The 22,637-nt window shown below is 34.9% G+C and overlaps 1 protein-coding gene across 3 annotated transcripts in view; it reads left to right on the top strand.

Annotated features, from left to right (window-relative positions):
• The window catches only part of LOC117034926 (arylacetamide deacetylase), a 32,458-nt gene extending 12,174 nt beyond the window's left edge, over positions 1–20,284 (top strand). For 2 of the 3 annotated variants that reach the window (XM_033128412.1, XM_033128431.1), the window contains exons 2-5: positions 2,658–2,880; positions 4,885–4,954; positions 6,000–6,171; positions 16,439–20,284. In XM_033128412.1, the coding sequence (XP_032984303.1) occupies positions 2,658–2,880; positions 4,885–4,954; positions 6,000–6,171; positions 16,439–17,035 (1,062 nt within the window). In that variant the 3' untranslated portion in view covers positions 17,036–20,284. Of the gene's footprint in view, positions 1–611; positions 652–2,657; positions 2,881–4,884; positions 4,955–5,999; positions 6,172–16,438 lie in introns of all 3 variants that reach the window. The other variant, XM_033128421.1, reaches the window with a different exon arrangement.
• Positions 20,285–22,637: the final 2,353 nt, after the last annotated feature.

Below are 22,637 nucleotides of genomic sequence, written 5' to 3'. Positions count from 1 at the left end.
TACTTGATGGCCACAGTTGCTTAGGAGTCCCCATGGATTAATATTATTTCAGAACCAGTGTCCAGTATTCCCTTTCCAAAGTGTGGCTATTCCTCTTTCCCCAATATAAAGTCATCCAAGCCAAAGGTCTTGGCTGTCTTTGGGAATGCTAAGAAACAGACTTGCAGTACTGATTTGTAACGGTATTGCAAGGGCCTCCCACGAGAGCACTCTGACTTTCCTTCATCCAAAAGGTCTGAGTCTCTGAAGTTGCTTCGCTCTGGTAATGGGGTGAGAAGCCAAAACAATACAGATTAACTCAGACTTCAGTCACGTGCCCTACATTTCAGTCTTCCAGACATCATCGTTTCGTCACTGCTAGAGACTTCTGAGATTATGTTTCAACACTGTTGCTCATTTCATTAACTACATAGAGCTTGTATTTGATATTTAATGAACGCTTTGTCTACAACACTTTGGGGTCTCACCATCCCTATTGAAATCAGAAGGTCCATGTCAATGTCAGAATCTTCCACTGCCATTTTTGGACAGCAGATGACTACCAATATGGGAGTTTTTATTAAGATGCTAAGGTTCCACTCACTAATATATTTCTCAATGTCTTGGCATAGAGAAAATCCTCTGGATTTTGCTGAAGTACACAGTATGAGGGTGAGTAACAATATTAAATTAGATCCAGTATTACTATTTCCCTAGGCCTTTGGCTTTCTTTCTTTACAATAGCGGGGAAAATTGGCATCTCATCTTCCTTAAATGCACCTACTGCTGAGGCTGGTTGCTATTGCTTCTGCTAGGGGAGGATTAGTAGGATTTAGGACTTTAGGATGTTCAAAATCCGTACAAATGTTTCTAATCCAATACTGAGAATATCACATACATATGAAAGTTAATCCAAGCTTCAACTTTCAACTAAGGTGTCTGGCAGGTTTGTAACTTCACATTTCACTGCAATTGCACAATTTGCAAAATCAACCTATGGTTCTTTTTTTAGACAGAGACGTGACAGATAGGAAACTTCTTTTAGAAAAGGTTTAGAGAGTATCTGCTTTACTGATTGTGATTTGAGCTGATAAACTAAAGCCGTGAGAGTGTAATTTTTCTTTCAGTAACTTTCCAAGTGCAGTCAGTGGTTGAACTTATCAGTTTCACCATAATATTTTATTACATCTATTTGGTCTCTCAAAATTCTCTCCTTAATAGGAACTATTATAGGTGTTAAATTTAACAACTGTTTTTCTACTACATTTCAAGCATTAGCAGGTCCCATTTTACATTGGCAATGAGGCCGTTGCTATCTTTACACTTGATCTTAACCAAAAGGCTGAGAAGTGATGGCCATTATTATCTCTAAATCTAACCAGGTCATTTGGTCTAATTTCAGCACATCCTAAAATGTTCTTCTTTCTGAGACTTCCTTCTAGACTTCTCTATCAATTATGGCTTTGTTAGAATATATATGCTACTATAAGTATCTCATTAGAGAAAGAATAAGAATATGGAATTTGAGATAGACAATATTTAGAGTATGGGGGTGAAAGGAAACCGCCAATAACTCTCGCTGCCGGCATCACTGAAGTGGTAATTCTCACAAAGAAAATCAGAGGCATGAAGAGGCACATGCTTATTGATGTCTATATTAATGTCCACAGTGGTCCAAAGAAAATAATGGCTTGTCCTTTATTTCTGCCCTCTCCGTTTTGTAAGAGTGACTCTCTGTGGCATAATTTAATCTGGCAAGGAGTTCTGGGAAATATAATTCCCTTTCAGGAACAAGGGAGGATGATTCAGTGTTGAAAATAGACAATTTTGCTTATTCCTTTTCTACTTATTTTATCTTCATACAATGGAAAAGAGTTTGGCTCAGCTATTTAATTCATCACCTAGGACCATAGTCCACATGTTAAAAAATTAAGATTGGAAAATATGTCATTTTGATTCTTGGAATTCCAACATTATAAGTCCTGCATGGTTTGGCTCACACTCACCTCTTGGGGTTCCTTTCATGCATCCATGTATGGACCTGACTTCACGGCTTTACTAAACTACTTGTGGTTCTCTGATTGTAATAGGGGTGTCCCTGTGGCCTATAATGAGATTTCCTCCTTTGTTTGACCAAACTCTACTCCCCTCTCAGTACTCATAGCAGAGTTCACCTTCTATTTGAAAACTCTTCCCACAGGTCTCATGCCCAGACAAGGAGTTTTTCCTTCTATTGACCTTTGCAAATTTCCATGAGACATGCAGATATGTTGTTTTATAACTGCTTATATAAGCATTTCCCACTTGACTCTGAGTTTAGAATAGAGAACTTGCCTTGTTTATCTTTGTACTCAAAGTAGGAAGCATAGAATCTTCCAAGTTGTAAAACTTCAATTATTTTATATATATATATATATATATATATATATATATATATATTTTTTTTTTTTTTTTTTTGTCTGTGTGTTGTTGTTGCTTGTTTGTTTGTTTATCTGAGACAACTATTATGGTAAAAGTTCTGAATCTCCAGTATTTCTATGTCATTCAGATTCACTTGTGACAGTATAACACAGGACCATTGGGAGTATATACTTGTAAATATACTTCTATGTTCATATACAACACTGGTGTTTGGTATTTGTAACCTGTTGTGTTTTTTCCCCATTTTCTCCTTTAAGGCTTTGTTTGCTGAACTATTGGGAATCAACCACTTCATGAACACTGTAATGTTCTGTATGAGCTTTCAAGAAGTCCCACCCACATCCGATGAAAATGTTACTGTGATGGAGACAACTTTCAACAATGTTCCTGTCCGTATATATACACCAAACCGAAAGTCAGAGGCACTAAGAAGAGGCTTATTTTTTATTCATGGTGGTGGTTGGTGTTTGGGGAGTGCTGGTATGTGTCCCTTGTTGAAAATTTTAGTTTACCATATAACATGCATTTTATTAAGATATTGACTCCAACATATCTGGTAAAACATTATCATCGATAACAGAACTTCAACTGTCAGAAATTTATTTTTTGGAGCTATGTTAGTTTAAAACAAGTATTTTAAATATCTTTCTGAAAGGGATAATCAATACCAAAAACTAACAAATTTCAGGGGAGAAGAAAAAGTGCTTCATGAACATAGAAATTTATTATTAAACTTCCTAATTGCAAAAATGGTGGAATGGTATAATGAAAACCAAAATGAAGTAAGTTGAATAGTAGATGAGAAATGAGAAAATGGAGACAGCGAGTGCAGTCTTTCAATAAGTTTACACATGAAGGAAAGAGAAGGCATTAGATGGAAAAGAAGCACAGAGTTAAGTAAGGGTAGTTTATTTTTATTTTATATGAAATTATATACATCTCAATTTATTTTATGTATTTTCTATATTTCTATAAAATATATTTAATATAAAATATTTGATTATATCTAATTTTACTTTATATAATATGAATTTTTATATTTTCTTTTGTTTATGTATAAATACATATTTTATAGTGTATATATGTTACATTTATATATGGAAGGTTTATGAACATGTTTATAAACTGAAGGTACAGATGGCAGGTAACAGAGGTGTGTTGGAGAAATGTGGAAAGAAGGGCCTTGAGGATGGAATGAAGTTGCTGGACCTAGAGGACATGGGAGGAATTCGGGCTTAGCACAAAGGGGAAGTATTGACAATGCACACGAGCAGGAACATAAATTTTTCTGTGAAAGGAGAAAAAGAGGTATTGATGGGTATTGATGTAGATTTGAAATGTAAATTGGAACACTAAAAGATGTCATCCAGTCTAATATTTTCTATAAATTCAGGCAGTAAAGTCATCAGCTGGCAATGAACTAATGTTTCTAAGACTGAATCTGACTATGCCATGCCTCCGTTAGTTTCCATCAGTTCCTGCTGCCCAAAGCACTTGACTAAAAATATTTCCATCAAAGTATCCTTGAAGAATGGAAGTATGCTTACCAAGGTGAAGGAACTGAATAAGAGTAAGCTCTGAAACAAAATAGTGTTTGCCTGGTGCTTTCTATTTCAATATTGAAGAAAAATATAAATATTTGTGTTCAATCCAAGATACAAGCATGTTTTTTTATAGTAAATATTAAGTAAAAGTTTAAAACAGTGAGTATTTGACATTTTTCATGGCCCACATGATACAACCTTTGTGACAACTTCGTATCCTGATACTTCCCTTTTCGTACTTTATGATCACGCCTTCCTCTTGTTACTGGCAAATTCTATTTTAGTTTCTTAAAATGTTCTTATATGCAAAAGGGAACACATTCTCAAGTACAATAACAAACATGTGTGACCCATCCCCACTCCATACACATGGCCAAAAACACCCCAGAAAGCACATATCTTCTTGTTTGCCTAGAAAATATGCATATATAAAGCAGGTCTCAGCTCTCCTTATTTCCTCTTTACTCTTCCTTTATCTTCCTCTGGTGGTTTTATGAAGCCTAATACCATTTCCACACAGCATGTTTTGTACTCTGCTATTAAAGCAACTAATATTTTGCATTATTGCTTTTGGGTATATGCCTACCCCATCCTGCTCCTGTCTCCAGAAGATTGTGCCTTCCTGAAAGTTAGGGAATTATATCTATGTGTTCATTCTTTCAACACCTAATAACTGCTCTTTGAAGGGAGCAAAGATTAATCTTGAAGAGAATTAAGTTGGCTTAAATTATCCAGTGTGGAAACGTGGGAAAGAACAAGAAAACAGACATTAAAAGGATCACTGAGCAGAAGAATTTGTGTTCTATAGCTATGATGAAATATTAGAGATATTTTCCTAGAACATTTCAATGAGGAACAAAGTGTAATAGTAAGCTTTCTGCTGAAGGACACACCCATCAACTCATTTGTCAGTCTCTGATGTTATTTTCTTTTATTTCAGGTTTGTTTGGTTATGACATTCTGTCAAGACGAACTGTTAATAGACTTGATGCTGTTGTCATTTCAACCAAGTAAGAACACTGTTTGTTTGGGTTTTGGCCAGGTGCCATATAGTAAGATGTTCTCAGCTTCCCTGGTCATTAGTTATGCCAGGTGTGTTTCAAATGAAATTGAGAGGATGAGAATAGAAAAAGTAAGCTTGAGTGTGGCCAGAAAAGAGTCAGAGGAAAAAAAGGTATATAGTTGGGTCAAGCGGGGATCAAAAACAAGAAATTGTTAGAATAAAATTAAACTACTGAATCTCATGGAAAAATTACCTTTGCAGGATTTCTAGCTTACTCTTAATTAGCAGAGTAAGTAAGAAAGAGAGCTGTGGAGTCAGAGAATCAAGTTCAAAGCCTGGTTCTAGAATTAATTGAATGACTTTGGGACAGTTAAATTTCATTTTAGCTCTGTTTTCTCAAATGTAACTGGGAGTCGTAATATTTTCTATATCATAGGGTTGTTCTGAGAATTAGATGATAAAATACATTTAAAGCAATTAGTATAGTATATTTTATGGTATAATATTTCATTAAAAGCAATTAGTCACCAAATAACATGGGAATACAGGCACAATCTATTCTAAAAAGCATTCTAGGTCAATAATCAATCAAAATAAAGAAACTATGAGAAAAACGTAGTGATTTCATGCCAACTTGATCATTAAATTAAGTTGGAATGGAATAATTTCTAAAATTTATTTGATATTTATTGGTTAATAATAAAATGTAATGATTACAAAGAAAATGAAATTCTGGGATAAGTTTAGTTAGTTATCGCCTGGGATTTTTTTTTTTTCCTTAAGCCTAATCCAAGTTTTGCGTTCAAGCTTTTACTAGTAAAAAATGACATGTGTAAAAGTTTTCTTATCAAGCGTTATCATTAGGATTAAGTGTCTTTGACTCATGATCCAAAATATATTTGCTAAAGAAAAATTTTACTTTTGATTTTTATGGTCAGAGCATACACACACAAACACACACACACACACACACACACACACACACCACACACCACACACACATTTTTCATTAAAAATATTGACTTAAAGTCCATTGTTTTTTCTGCCCACAGCTACAGACTAGCACCTAAATACCACTTTCCAAATCAATTTGAAGATGTATATAATGCAGTAAGGTGGTTCTTGCGCCAAGATGTTCTTGACAAATTTGGTGTAGATCCTAAAAGAGTTGGTATTTCTGGAGACAGTGCTGGAGGAAATTTAGCTGCAGCAGTGACTCAGCAGGTATGTTGGTCAGCTTTGTTTCAGTTTTGAAATATCCTATACTTAAATATACATATTTCAAACCTTAAAATGTCAGTGCAAATATATTATATACTATAGATTAGAGATACATAGAGACCATATCATAGGACAAATTTTTTTAAATAAAATGATAAAATCCTCTTTCTAGATCATTGGTTTAAACATAATTGATAATGGTCAGGTAAGTACCATGCTGTTTTGTTATAGTAGGAGATGTAATTGTGAAATCAATCAATGACACCAATCTAGGGAATCAGATGATTTCAGTGTTCTTCAGTGGTGTATACTAAAACTTGCATGAAAACTATTGTTATCAGCATAATCAAATTGCCTATTGACAAAAATGTTAGCAGATCCATAAATACTATTTACTTGAGGAAGTAATTATCATTTTCAGATATCAATTATTATATTATTTCTATGACATTTAGCTAAACTAGATACCTATTAGCTATCAACTTAATGGGGTACATAATTATAGTCTAATAGATTGTGAGTACAATTGTTTTTGATGCCAATTTATCTGATTTAAGACATAAATTGTCACTGATGGCTTAGAAGAAATGTTTCTGTAGGAAAAAAAATTCCTATAGATTTGCAAATGAATGCCTGCTATTAAATAACCAATTCTAATCATAAATATTACAAATAGATTTATTGTGCAACAAAGCAAACCTTGCTGCTGATTTTATTATTCATTTTCATATACACTTTTAAGTATATAAATTTAGCTATTGGTATTTTTAGGATAATCTTCTCATGATTTCTAGCCAAAGGAAAGATAAAAATTCTGTGATTTGATCAAAATATACTACAGAACAGATATTTGTTACTTCTCAGAAACTGAGTTCTAAATTGCCACTCTTTTTTGCTCTGAGAGGCATCTTGATGCAGTACAAAGAACACATCAGGAGACATGGATTTTTGGAGCTAAAGTAATGTCCATCTGTGACCTTACCACCTAATCAAGCATCAATTTCTTTTTACTGTGTTGCACAATGAGCCTTTTCTCTTATGTAGTTCATGTTTTCTTTCATGGTGAACCAATTAATTCTGACTACAATTATTAAAAATCTGGATAAAATATCTTACAATATTCTGGAAAGCATCAAAGAGCTCAGGAGAAATTTCTAAACCAAATTTTTTTTTTTTTAAAGATAAAGTAAACACCCATAAAAATAATGCCAGCAATCAATGTCCTCTCTTCTCTAAAGGCTTGTGTCAATCAAAAGGCAACTGTTCAAACAAGATGAGCTTTGGAAACCTTTCAAAGCCAGAGTTGACATCAAATTCCAGGGCTCTCCAAACATGGGGATACTCATGAACCACTCTTCACTTTAAGTGAAGTCCTGAAGAGAGATGCGATCAGGTCAGGGTGAGCCTGATGTAAAACGAACGTCACGTGTGTTTAGAGCCTTGCTTCATATCACCTGGACTTTTTTTTTTTGGGGGGGGGGAGAATCTCATGCTTTGGCCTTATATTAAGGTGGTGTGAGTGGTTGATATTTGACTGTGCTTGACAGAAATGTATAAAAATACTCCCTGGAGAAATATAGTATCATCATAGAATTTAAATTAATCCTGCAAAAAGTTTTTGAAATTCAGTATGCAGCACAGGATAATGATATCCAGGTAAACAAGTAAACAAAAACCATGAAGGAAAACAAGCAGAATCAACAGACAATAGAAAGACATCCGACAAAATTCAGATACTACAGTTATCAGCCACAGAACATTAAATAGCTATGCTACTTTCTTCAATTAATTCACAGCCAAGCTGGCAAATTTCAGCACACAAGTGGAGTTTGGATAAACAAACAAAAATTCTAAAACTAAAAATAAAATTATCAAAATCAAAACCTTTATGAATTGCTTCAGTGATTTTACACAGCTGAAGAGATAATTTATAAGCTGAACAATGAGTCATATTGCCTCACCTATGACATACAAAATGAAGCACAGAGAGCCAAAAAGTTAGAAAGTACAAAAGAGATAATAAAAAATATAGCAGATATAGTCTGAAAATTCAATAGAGTTTTAAATGTTGTATCAAGAAAAGAGGTGGGAGAAAGGAATATTTAAAAATACAATAGGAGAGCATTTTGCAGAACTGATGAACAATATCAAACTACAGATTAAAGAAGCTCCATGAACCCTAATAATTATTTTTAAAAAGGTTAAAATTAAATATCTAGAAAGAAATATGAATATAGACACAACAAAGCAAAAGTGTAGAAACCAACAAAACAAAATGAAACAAAAAGGAATAGAGAAAATCATAGAACAATCAGAGAAAATAAAACGTATCCTCACAGAGGTACAATTCATAATGACAGCTTACTTCTCAATAGCAAGCATATAAATTCCAAGTCAGTGGAATGATATCATCAAAGAGCAGCACAAAAATGACTTTCAACCTAATTGTATGCCTCACAAAAATATTACTTAAGAATAAAGGAAAGGTTTCCAGTCATGACAGTGGAGTAATTAAACACTGTGCTCACCTCCTCTCAGGACCACATCAATTAAAACTGAACTACAGAACAACCATTGAGAATTGCCTAAGTCTAACTATGGACATACAGCAGAAGCCACCTCAAGTCTGGTAGGAGGGGCAGAGACACAGAACGGGCTGTTTCACCCCCAGCTGTGACCACTAAGAACTGGAAGGAATATCTCGGCTGTGGAGGTACCCCCTTGAAGGAGTGAAGTGTCCCAGCCCCACACCAGGCACCCCAGCCCACGGTTTCAGTGTCAGGGAAAGAAGTCTCCATAACTTCTGGCTGTGAAAGCCAGCAGAAATTGTGATTGAGTTAGACGGTAGGTGGCTGTATTCCCAGATGCTCCTCTTAAATGGCCCGCACATGGACTTACTCACTGATAGACTCCCTTGCTCTGGGACAGCAGCTCAAAAGGCGCCAGGACATACACAGAGGAACTGAATTGTGTAGCTTCAGGGTGAGGGGTGCAGGGCAGCTTCCTCGCAGAGGGTGGAGCTGGTGGAAGCCATTATTTCTTTGTTGAGCCCACCCCCTTCCTGCATGCAGACACAGGTGGCTGCCATACTGAAATCTCCATCAAATTGGCTATCACCTTTTATCCCCTCCACCTTAGTGATTTCCTGTGATTCCTCCCCACCTAACTTTCAGGCATACCCAAGCTGCTTCTAGTGACTTTTCCATACAAACAACCTGTCTTAGTTCTTGTCATGCAGGGTGTCATGCAGGGTCTCTGGTCCCACTCCCCACATAAGAACACAGGATATGGTGAGGCCAAAAGGGAACAACAACAGAGCCATAGAGAGGGGAGTCGTAACACTATATTCTTGATGGCGGCTGGTTGAGACACAAAAGCAAACATCTGCCAGTACCCCAACAGGGGGGGCCTTCCTGCACCCCAGTCTCGCTGGCGGCCAAGCAAGACACAGGAAGTAGGATCCACACGATCCGCAATCTGCCATCTGCTTCTCTGCTGGACTTCTCTTGCTACAGACTTTCCTAATGTCTCTCAAAGGTTCACAAAACCCAAACAAGCAGCATCTGGCTTCAGAATGTCCTGTACCTCTGGTGAAGCAGCCCTAAGTCTGGCACTCACAACAGCAGACCTGTGTTCACAGATTGGCCTTTCAAGACACTTCCAAGCCCAGTGTGGAAAGCGGCCATCTGCAGGTGGTTTTATGGCTCATACCAGGTGTCCCTGAGAGGGCACAGGCACCAGCCAAACTTGCCTGCAGTGGTACCCCTCCCAGGAGGCCCCAGGGCTGGCATAGGTTTGGACCAAGCTAAAGCCTCATCCAGCTGCCTCTAAGTTGACACAAACAAAGGGTAGACTGGGCAGGCACCAGAGCCCCAATAAACCAAACCCTGCTCTGTATGGTCAGCCTTTGCACCACAGCTCCTCCACTGTAGTCATGGCCAGTCCTTAAAATTAATCAGCCTGAGGGCACATCCTTCCTATTGACATGCAAACAGCAACCAAGCCTCAACTACAACAATAGGGCACACACAAACTAAACAAGAGACACATCTGGACCACACAGCTCTGGTGACCTGTGAGACTGCACCACTGGGTCCCACAGGATACCAACTACATAAGACCACTCTCCTAAGATTGGGAGTCATAGCAGCTCTACCTAACACAATGAAACAAACACAGGGAAGCATGCAAAATGGGAAGACAAAGAAACATGTTCCAAATAAAAGAACAGAGCAAAACTCCATAAAAAGAACTAAACAAAATGGAGACAAGCCATCTACCAGATGCAGAGTTCCAAACACTGGTTATAAGAATGCTCAATGATCTCATGAAGAACTTCAACAAAGAGATGGGAAACATAAAAATGGAGATAGAAAACATAAAAAAGAACCAGTAAGAAACAAAGAATACAATAATGGTAATGAAGAATACATTAGAGGGAATCAACAGTATATTAGATGATGCAGAGGATCAAATCAGTGATTTAGAAGATAAGGTAGCAGAAAACACCCAAAAAGAACAGCAAAATGAATAAAAAAAAAATGAGGACAGTTTAAGGGTCCACAGGGACAACATCAAGCATACCAACATTCACATCATACATCATATGGGTACCAGAAAGAGAAGGAAGAAGCAATAAATTGAAAACCTATTTGAAGAAATTATGATAGAAAACTTCTCTAATCTGGAGAAGGAAATAGATATGCAAGCCCATGAAACACAGAGAGTCCCAAAAATGATGAATCCAGACATGCCCACACCAAGACATACCATATTTAAAATTCCAAAGGTTAAAGACAAAGAGAGAATCTTAAAAGCAGCAAGAGAAAAGCGGTTAGTTGCCTACAAGGGAGCTCCCATAAGATTGTCAGCTGATTTCTCAACAGATACTTAGCAGGCCAGAAGGGATTGATAGGAAATATTCAAAATGATGAAAAGCTAGGACCTACATTCAAGGTTACCTAGCAAAGCTATCATTTAGAATTAAAGGACAGATACAGAGCTTCCCAGACAAAAAGCTAAAGGAGTTCATCGCCACCAAACCACTGTTACAAGAAATCTTAGAGGGACTTCTTTAAGATAAACAACAACAATAATAATAATAATAAATATATATATATATATTATTCGTATATATATGAATATATACAATGTATATAAATATATATAGAAATAATTGGCAATAACTACATATCTACAATTATATTAAATGTAAATGGATTAAATGCTCCAATCAAAAGGTAGGTTGATGAATGGGTAAGAAAACAAGATGCTTACACTGCCTACAAGATACTCACTTCAGATCAAAAGGCACACACACACTGAAAGTAAAGTGATGGAAAATGATATTTCATGAAAATGGAAACAAACAAACAAAAAGCTGAGGTAGCAATACTTATACCAGACAAAACAGATTTTATTTTACTTTTTTATCAGTTTCAGGTGTACAAAACAGCATAATGATTAGACATTTACACACCTCACAAAGTGATAACCCCATCAAGTCTACTACCCTTCTGACATTGTATATATCTATTAAAATACCGTTGACTATATTCCCTATATTGTACTTTAATTCTGTGACTATAGATATAGATATTGATACAGATATAATTATAGCTGTCATTCAATATTATTTTATATTAGTTTCAGATGTACTGTGCAGTGGTTAGGTATTTACAGACAAAATAAAATCTAAAACAAAGGTTATAACAAGAGACAAAGAAGGACCCAGTAATCCCACCTCTGAGTATTTATCCAAAGAAACCCAAAACACTACTTGGAGGGGAAAAGTGCATCCATGCATTCATTGCAGCATTGTTTATAATGACTAAGGCATTATAAACAATGGAGGCAGCCTGGTGTTCGCCAGTGGATGAATGGATAAAAAGGAGGTGGTATATATACAGAATGGAATATTGCTTGGCTATGGAAGAGAATGGGTTCTTGCCATCTGCAGTGACATGGATGGATCTGAAGGGTATTGTGCTGAGTGGAGTATGTCAGACAGAGAAAGAAGGATGCAATGTGATTTCACTTATATGTAGAATGTAAAGAACAAAATTAACAAACAAACAAAACTCAGAAATAAACCCATGGATACAGAGAACATTTTAATAGATGCTAGATGAGAGTGGGTTGGGGTGAGTGAAAAATGGAAAGGGCTTAACAAGAACAAATTGGTTGTTACACAATAGTCATGGAAATGTAATGTATAACATAAGGAATATAGTCAATAATATTGTAGTAACTATGTATGGTATCAGTTGGGTACTAGATTTATCTGAGTGATAGATGGGAGGAGGGTTGGGGGGCAGGATGAAAAAGGTGAAGGGATTAAGAAGTACAAATCGGTTATAAAATAGTCATGAGGATGTAAAGCACAGAGAATATAGTCTACAATATGGTAATAAATATGTATAGTGCCAGGTGAGTATGAGACTAGTCAGAGAGATCACTTATCATATTATATAAATGTCTAACCACTCTGCTGTAATTTCAGGTGAAATTAATATAAAATAAATAAAGAAATAAAGTTAAAAAAAACCACAGAACAAACAAAAAGAATACAGGAGAAATGAGAGGTATTCAGATAAACTAAAACAAAGAGAGCTTGCTATTAATGGAACACAGTAAGAATACTTTAAATATAGTGTTTCAGATGAAATGAAAATACAAACAAAAGTTTAAGATCCTGGAAGAAAAAAAGAGCAAGAATGTGGTAAGATGTGGTTAAATCTTAATAAAGTTGGATAATTTAAAATAATAAAATATATGGAATTAAAATGTAAGGAAAACTAACTATAAATTAAGAAGAGAGGAGAGGAGAGATTTTAAGTCTTATAAGCTCTTTTTTGTCATCAGAGGAAATCAAGATTTAGAATTGGCCTTTGATAAAGTTCATTAATCTTTGAGAAGTTAAGAATACACATTGTAATTTTTAGGGTAATCACTTAAAGAATAGAAATAAGGTATAATCTATAAACTATTACAGGAAAAAAATAGAATAATTAAAAGGTCAACCAATTTGAAAGACGTCAAACATAGAGGAAAAAAAAGAAAAGAAAGATGCACAAAATATAGATAGAAACCAATTATTTTAGTAACTAGAGTAAATATTACTGGTCTAGATGCTCTGATTGTAGGAGCAAGATTAAAAACATAAATTAGCAGAAAATTTTAAAGGAAACAGTGGAAAATGTATACCCTGCAATAACAGAATCACTAGATAAAGAAGATCACATCATTACGGAAAAGGTTTAATCACCAAGAAAATATAACAACTCTAAATTTGTATGGATTTAATAACTTGACATTAAATATATGAAGAAAATATTAACAACTACAGGAGAAAATACAGTTTGTGGCCACAGTAAGAGGTTTAAAAACACCCCTTTTAGTAAGTAAGAGAACAAAACAGGCAAAAATAATGATAAGGGTATAGAGGACCAGAATAATAATCAATACATTTTACTCAGGGAAACAAGCAAGTTCACATGATCATGGGCCATAAAGCAAGTCTCAAAAAAATCACAGAATATAAGTCTTATGATATTTGGACTTTTACTGCAGGCTGTAATGTGGGGGATCAATGAGAAAAAGACAAATGCAATGTCCTCCTTTGTATGGAAATTTTTAAAAAATGCATTAAGGACCTATGGGTCACTATTTTAAAGAATACACATCTTTTATATGTTCTCTACATTTAGAACAACATTTATAGGAAATTATATTTTCTCAAAAGTATATATTAGAAAAGAAGAAAGGCTAAAATAAAGATCTGACTCAAGAAATCGAAGAAAAATATAGAGGTAAGATAACAAAAACAGAAACTTCAATAGTCAAAAGCTTATAGTAGATGAGCAAGAAGCAAAAAGTTAATTCTTTGAAAGGACTAATCAAATTTTAATTCTGGAAAGACAAAGGAGGAAAACAAAAGTTAGGTACAAATATTGGGATAGGAAAAGGGACAGCACTGAAGACCCCTTGACATAAAAAGAATTTATGAGTTAAAAATGCACATTGTAGTGCAAAGATATTTTCAAAAACTTTGAAATTAAAACATTTAATAATATTTTTTATTAAATGGATAAATTCCAAGAAAAATATAACTTGCAAAACAGCGACAACAAGAAATGAAAATCTGAGTAATTTTATAATCAGAAAACAAGTTAGTAATAAAAAAATAGTTCCAGTAAGAAATCTCACTGGTAATTTGTATCAAACATTCAAGAAGAAATAAGTCTAAGTAAACACAAAATATGCCAGAGAATAGGAAAAGAATGTAAACTCTCCAATTAATTTTAGAGAAGCATGATCTTTATGACCAATCAAAGATCAGCTTCAAGAAGAAAGACAATGGGCCAATCACACTCAGAAAACTAAGAGATTTCTATCATGAACAAAATATACAATGACCAGATTACTAATAATGTAATATTTTATAAAAATATATTTTATAAAAATAAGTGAATTTCACAGAAAGGGGATTTAGTAAAAGTCACAATAACAATTATTAGTTAACTAAAACAGATGACATTTCCTTAACCAGATAAACTACATTAATTAAGGACGTGTTCAAGTGGTATAATTTAAAAGAAATACACGGTAGTAGATTCCATAAGGAAGAATTGTGGTTACATGGGAGCAAGAAGAGTGAGATCAATTCAGGGCATACAGTGAACTTCCTGACCCTTAAACATATTTATTATATTTTATATTTCTGTCTTGTGAAGTTATATACTTGACTTCACGTGTATTGTATTTAACTATAAAAGAAAAACTTTTTAAGTATCTGTGGGTTCAAAGATTTTAGCTACCTGGGAGGTTGAAGTTATTGGTCAAATATAACATATTTTTGTATTTCTTCTTAACTCAATCTAAAATCAGCCACTGTTCACTACCTATTTAACTATCATTACTGCTCTACTAATGTAAGTAGCATTCTTCATAATAGATATTGAGCTAACTGGAATGTGGTACTCTTATCTGAGACAAAACACTGAACTGATTAAGTTTAGAAATTATTTTAAATAAAACAATCTCATGATGGGCTTGTAAATATTTTGTTTTACTAACCAGCTCTAATTATTTACTGTGTTTTAAATGTAACAAAATAAACATTGTTTTCATTAGCTTTTGGGTGTGTGTGTGTGTGTGTGTGTGTGTAAAATGTCATATTTATACCAAAGGAAAGAATAGCAGAGGACTCTGCTTTCTTCAACTCTACATCAAGTTTTCAGAAATGGACTTCAATTTAGCCATTATACTTTACTCTGAAAAGCATCAGAGTACATGTGGCTTCATTAGTTAGTACTCATGACCTATACTAGCGGACCTCAAATTTTTGCATGCATCAGAATCATTTGAAAGACTTTTTAAAACAAAATTGCTGGTTCCTCCCTGACCCATTAAGTGAGTTTGGGCTAGGGCCTAAGAATTTGCATTTCTAACAAATCCTCAAGTGAAGCAGAATCTACTGTTCCAGGGATTACACACTTTGAGAAGCTGGTCTATGAAATACAATAGACCATTCCAACTTGTAGGGCCAAGTAAATGTACATTAAAACATCAGCTAAATGGTAATGCTTAATATTACTGATCTCTAAATATTTTTGGCCAGGTAATAGCAAACTTTTAGTACACCTCAAATATATGCATATTAATTTATAGATAAATTTGTCTTAATGCACTAGTATAATTTAAATATTTAAAACACATAAATATTAAAATGAAGTAGACTTTTGCCCATGATTAATCTAGTGTCAGAACCAAATTAGAAATCCTAGTTATATGATCTTTCCCTTAAATGTTAATGCCTGTTGAAATAATATGTACATAATTTTTTTTTACTTAAAAAAATAAGTTTGCTCTGATTGACATTCTTGGCTATAACAGTAGATATTTTGCTTTTAAATCACAGATTAGAGGGTCTCTTTCCCTACGCATGAGGAGAGTAGTACAAATCATTTTGTTTATATTCATAGTATTTATTTAAGTATAGATATCTAGTCTTAGATATAATATTGAAAATTGGAAAGCTCTTTCAGATACACATCTTGTTTCTGATTATCCTTTTTTTTCAAAATTAGTTTCAGGTGTATAAAACAATGTACTAGTTAGACATTTACACCTTTCACAAAGCGATAACCCTCTCCTCCAATCTACTACCCCTCTGATTTTGAATTTATCTCATATCAACCTATTGTATTTAAATTAAAACATATTTTAATAAAAAATATTTTAACAACGTACTTTAAATTATTTTCAGCTCATAGGTGACCCAGATATCAAGATCAAATTCAAGATCCAGTCTTTAATTTATCCTGCCCTTCAGACTCTTGATATGGATTTACCATCCTATCGGGAAAACTCACATTTTCCAGGTCTGTCGAAATCATTGATGGTCAGGTTCTGGAGTGAATACTTTACCACAAACAGATCACTTGAAAACGCCATGCTCTTCAATCAACATGTACCAGTGGAATCAAGCCACCTATTCCAATTTGTTAATTGGAGTTCTTTGCTCCCTGAGAAGTTTAAGAAAGGCCACATATATAGCAGTCCAACTCATGGTACTTCTGAGCTGGCTGAAAAATATCCAGGGTTTCTAGATGTGCGGGCTGCCCCTTTGTTGGCTGATGACCGCAAGTTGCGTAGTTTACCCCTGACCTATGTCATCACCTGTCAATATGATGTCTTAAGAGATGATGGAATCATGTATGTCACCCGACTTCGGAATGCTGGAGTTAGGGTGATCCATAACCACATTGAGGATGGATTCCATGGAGCACTTTCCTATCATGGATTTAAAATTGGATATAGAATAGAAAATCAGTATATGAGTTGGCTAAGTGAAAACCTATAGTAAAAATCTCAGCATTGGTTCCTAAAAATGTATAAGCTTCAGGATAGGAAACAAATTAGTGAGAATCAAAAAGTTATATTTGAATTGATGTTCATCATCTGTGACCTTTCTAAGGACCTCATAGCCATTGTGTTGTTGTTGTTGCTGTTTTTAACTCAGTCGGTTCTTCTCTAGTCCTTATTTTAAGTGTTGTTTATGCACTTCTGTGGCTTAGAAAATATCTACTTTCCTGTATATTTTTTTCTTGCTATTAAAGTGACTAAGAAGAGACCACTAGCATTAATTTTGGTATCCTAACACAGGAATAGGTTTGCATTAAGAATTGAATTTTATAGTAATAGACAAATGGCATTATACTGAGGCAAATACTTTGAAAAACTTCGCACATAATTCATATTAGTATCCACGAGGCATTTCAAACTCTACATTTGTGCCAGTAGAAGTCCTGACATTTCACAAGCCAGATGTGTTTGTTTAAAACTTTCTCCTCAACAGTAATATTATTACGCAATCAAAAAGCTAGGGCTGTAAATTGGAGCAATGAAAAATGGGTAACAGTTTGTTCATTTTAAATGTCATATTTTTTCTAAAACATGTATAGGAATAAAATGGATATCAAAAAAAAACTAGCTTAATTTGAGAACACAAATTTGGAGCACTTACAGGTCATGAATTCAAGACAATATAAAGCTACTGCAATCAAAATAGTATGGTATTTCAATAGGGACAGGCAAATAGATAACACAGCAGAGTCCAGAAATCAACTCTTACGTATAGAGTCAATTTTTCAGACAAAGTTGCCAATGTAATTCAATTACAAAAGTATAACATATTTTTAAATGGTGATTGAATATTTGAGTATTCATATAAAAATTCTTAGCCCTGACCTTTACTTCACATCATAGACAAAAATTAACTCAAAATGAATCATTGATCTATATATAAAAACCAAAATTTTACATCTTCTAGAAGAAACCAAAAGAGAAAAAATTTTGTAAGCTTTTGTTAGGCAAAGATTTCTTAGACAACACACAGGACAGAAAATGTCATCAGATATAAAAGAAAAATAGATAAATTGGACTTTATAAAAATTCAAACCCTTTACCCTTTGAAACACACTATATAGAGAATGAAAAAACAAGGCACCGACTAAGAGAAAATATTGGTGAAATATATACGTGATGATGGACTTAAGTGCAGAGTCTATAAACAACCACTACAACTTTATAACAAGAAAACAAAATATGCAAGGAAACAAATGGACAGAGTATTTGAGCAGCTACCTCACTGAAGATATATGAATGGCCAATACTCACATGAAAAACAACATTGTTAATCATTAATAAATACAGTGGGGCTAGCCCAGTGGCTCAGGTGGTTGGAGTGCTGTGCTCCTAACGCCAAGGTCACTGGTTCGATTCTCACATGGGCCAGTGAGCTGCGCCCTCTACCGCTAAGAGTGTGAACACATAATACCAGCAAGGGCCAGGGAGCTGTGTCCTACACTACCAGACTGAGAAACAACGGCTTGAACCAGAGTCGGGGGAAAGGCGGAGAAAAGGGGGAAAAAATACAGTCAATCCATATCTTATAATGTTAAACAGAGCCTATTATATGTCCCAGAAATTCCATTTCCAAAAATATATGAGAACATATACCCTCATACATACTTGTGTATACGTTTATTATGGTTAAAAAAACTGGAAACAATCCAACTATTCATCAACTGGTTTTGATATCTAAGCAATGGAATACTAATGAATGATGTAGAGAATGACTACTAACATGTATGACAACATGCAACAACATGGATAATTCTCAAAAACATAATACTAACAAGCCAAATGAAAAACAGTACATAAAATATGATTCCACTGATATTTGACATTCTGAAAAGGCAAAACGTTTGGGACAGGAAGCAGATCAGTGGTTGCCTCTGGTTGTACGTTTAGAGAGGGAATTAACTCCAGTGGTTGTTACAATAGTGTATACATTTGTCAAACTTGAACTCTACATTTTAAATTGATGAATTATTTTGTATGTGAATTTGACCTCAATAAAGCTACTGAAAAAATAATAACAGGAAACTGGGAGAGGGTAAAAAGATAGGATTCAACACTTTTGAGTATATTTGAGGCAAAGGATTGGGTGAATTCAAATACTAAGTGATAAACTTCAGGCTCACAATTCCAACATAGTCAAAATAATAAAATATTTTAATCATATGGGAACTTTATCTTGCTGAAGAGTACAAGTAGACTTTACATTATTGGGAATGCAAAACATCTATTCTTAAAAACAATAATATCCACTAATTTAATAGGTAAATCTTATGAAAGTAATTTAATCTGCACACTCTTCCAAGTATATAATTGACATATTTTATATTTTGATATACCATTATTAAACTAATCTATTTTAAACGACAAATCATTAAATGCCACAGAAGCTTTGGATTATCATTCATAGTAAATAAGGAATAAAAACTCAGGAACTGTGTGTGTTCCAACATAGTAGCTGCTAACCAAAAGTGATAATTGAGCACTTGAAATGTGGCTATTGTGACTGAGAAACTGAATTTTTAAATTTTTATTTAATTTTAATGAATTTAAATTTAATTTTGAAAATTATGTAAAATACTTTTGTGGCAAGCACAACTTTATTTTTTTTTTAGATAGGACTACATTTTACTTGAACTGTTGTATCAATAAGCTGTCATTATATTATAGTATCAGGTGTGTGGATCATTTGCAGTATTAAGCAAAAACAATCTAGGCAGTGTTAACAAATGGATTTAGTACAAATGAATTTTTGCTAAAAACTGACGTAGTATTGTAATGGGTTTGTTTGAATATTTCATGAAGAAAACAGGAGTTAGAGTAATATTAATAGGGACGTAACTGTAAATGTACGAGTGCATGGATCAGAGTTCAGCCCGTTTTAATGCTCTCTTCAGTGAGGCATAGTAAACATGTAGTAAACCCACTGTACTTATGTTTTCTAAGCCACAAAACTAGTCATACCAAGGAAATTACAAAGAAAAGTGATGACATCAGCTGTTTTTTTTAGCCTTGTGAAGGCATTCAAAGTCTTTGCACTCAGCGGTGGCCAAATGATATCAGTTGAAAATCCTGACTGTAGGAGAGAAGTTTCCCAAGATTGTTTGTGCTCCCTGACCTATGACCATGTGGGCCAGTCCATGAAGGAAGTAGCTAATTTGTCCCTTTCCTAGTCCACAATTTTCTCCTGCGTCACATCACACCACCGGTGGCCCTGCCTGGTTGAGGTAATGCAATGTAATATTAACAATTGCCGTATTTCTAATGGCTTATAGGCATGCAACATGACTTATGTCAGTGTTGGTTTTGTGTCTTTTTGCAGCAATAAATATCACTGTAGTTAAATCCCTTGGTCCATCAACAAATAATGAGAGCACATTCGATAAGTAGATTGCTTGGAGTCAACCTGTTTTTACTAAATGGGGTGGGAAGATTGAGGGGAGTAAATGCAACCATTTTCAAACTGGTTTTCTCTCTATATAAGATCTTTTACAATATCTGAGACAGGTTAGTTAGCATGTTGTTAGGCAGACAGAAAGGTCCCTGGTGGAATAAACAAAAGACAGTCATATCCTGAATTTCCAGGTTCTGAGATAGCTCATTCACTCCAGGACAAAATGCAATGGCACCTTGAGGCTAATAAATTATCTTGTAAATCCCTTTTGGCCAGACAAACTGAGCAGATCTGATAGATAGAAATGTTTGTCCTTCAGGATGGACAAACAGAGCAAACTGGATAGATGAATTCCGTTAGAAGGTGCCAGCCCCCTTCCCCAAGCAGGCAAGGGAAGGTATAAAACTAAGAGCTTTTGCCTCAGTCACTGGGCACCCCAGTCAGGGACCCCCTCTCGTTTGCATGTCTTTGCTTCTTAATAAACTATCTTCTTTTGCAACTTCTTGCCTCTTCTTGATCCGTGCTTCTATTTTTCGGGTTCACGAGACATGATCCCAGCACTCACAGAAATTTCCTACATCATATCCACAATGATACTTCAAGTTCATGAAAAGATTTCTGAATCCTTGGAAAGATAGGTATTAATTGAAATGCTGAGATGAATTCAGTGAGAGTCATATACTTTCAAATCAACCATATTCTAAGCATGTGAGAAAAGCCTTAATTTGCTATTGGAAACATTTAAACCTTAACCCTTAATTGGGTAACAGAAAATAACATCTTAGATTTCAGCTATTATTTAAATTCCAAATGCATTTCCATGAACATTTTGGAAACTTATCACACCTGTAAAGTCATACACATCTCCTGCCTGGGTGAAAGTTTGTTTGAATATGAGTGAAATTGAATACCAAAAAAATAAATCAATAAAAATAAAGTCAAGACTTTGTTTCACGAACATGCTTTTATATCATTAGTTTTACAGTGTGATGTGGGGTGCTCCGAGGTGTCATTATTTTTATTCTCTTTTTCTTGTTCTCTAGTACATATATACATGTAAGGGAAAAATGTCTTTTTCCCAGTGAGCAACATTCTTTCCTAACATACTTGCCCTATGTACCATGCTTCTCTATACTCTGTATTTGCTCGTAGGTTGGCAGGAAGATGTTTCCCATCTTGGAAGGGTGTTTTGCTTGAATCTTGCATTATTTGTAAAAGGGAGAGTGTGAGCCAAGTCGATGACGGGGGAGAGGGGAGATTAACAAAACTTTTTCATATTCATCGAAAAGCTGCATTCCTTTAATTCATAGAATTTCACTTAGAATATATTATTCCTTTCCTCTATTTTTCAGTAAACTAGTAATCCGTCAGCCATCAAGGAACAGGAGATTTTGATTCTCTTTGGTTATTAGGCCTTTATTCGACTTCACTTTCTGCACTGCAAAATTCTTGACTTTTTCTATGTTGCTGCCCAGTTTATAGGAGCAGTTCCTAGGGTTCATGCCTTAAATTGCTGCACTCCGTATTTCAATCCATCAGTTTACGCCAAGTAGTAAATTTTTTTAATGGGGGATGGGTGAAGTCAGATGCCTCTGGACATGAATTTGCATTATGCTCTTTTTTCAACTGTAATGTTAATGTGTACAGTGATAATAGCAATTACAACATTACTATTTATTGAAGACTTCCTAGATGCCAAGAGCTATACTTTGTTCTTTGTACTCATTAGTAGTTTAATTCAAACAATAATACTAGATATGAATTTATGTGTGCTAACTAATGGTTGTTGGTGCCAGTTCAATGCCAATAAGAATCCCCAGTTTGGGGTGTAGTAAAGAGAGAAATTTTTTTCAGTGTAAACAGCTCAACTGTGATACAGCATGGCTGTGAGAATAGCATGACTGTGGAACAGCTCAGTAGAGTTCAGCTCAATTATGGAGCAGCATGCTCTGCAACATGGTGGCCCTGGGGCACAGAGGCCATGGGGCCAGTCTCCTCTTCAGTAAGACAGCTCTGCTCTGGTTTGCTCCACCTGCTCAGGTCTGGTCCAGTCCATTCCTCTCTGCCCTGTGACCCTCTGCTTCGCTCTACTCTGCAAAATATCTTCCGTGTTTCAGTTCCAGCTGTGGGAACACAGTATTCTATCTTT

The sequence above is a fragment of the Rhinolophus ferrumequinum genome, chromosome 2 (genome assembly GCF_004115265.2).
Source record: "Rhinolophus ferrumequinum isolate MPI-CBG mRhiFer1 chromosome 2, mRhiFer1_v1.p, whole genome shotgun sequence".
Lineage (NCBI taxonomy): Eukaryota > Metazoa > Chordata > Mammalia > Chiroptera > Rhinolophidae > Rhinolophus > Rhinolophus ferrumequinum.
This window is presented reverse-complemented; position numbering and strand designations above follow the sequence as displayed.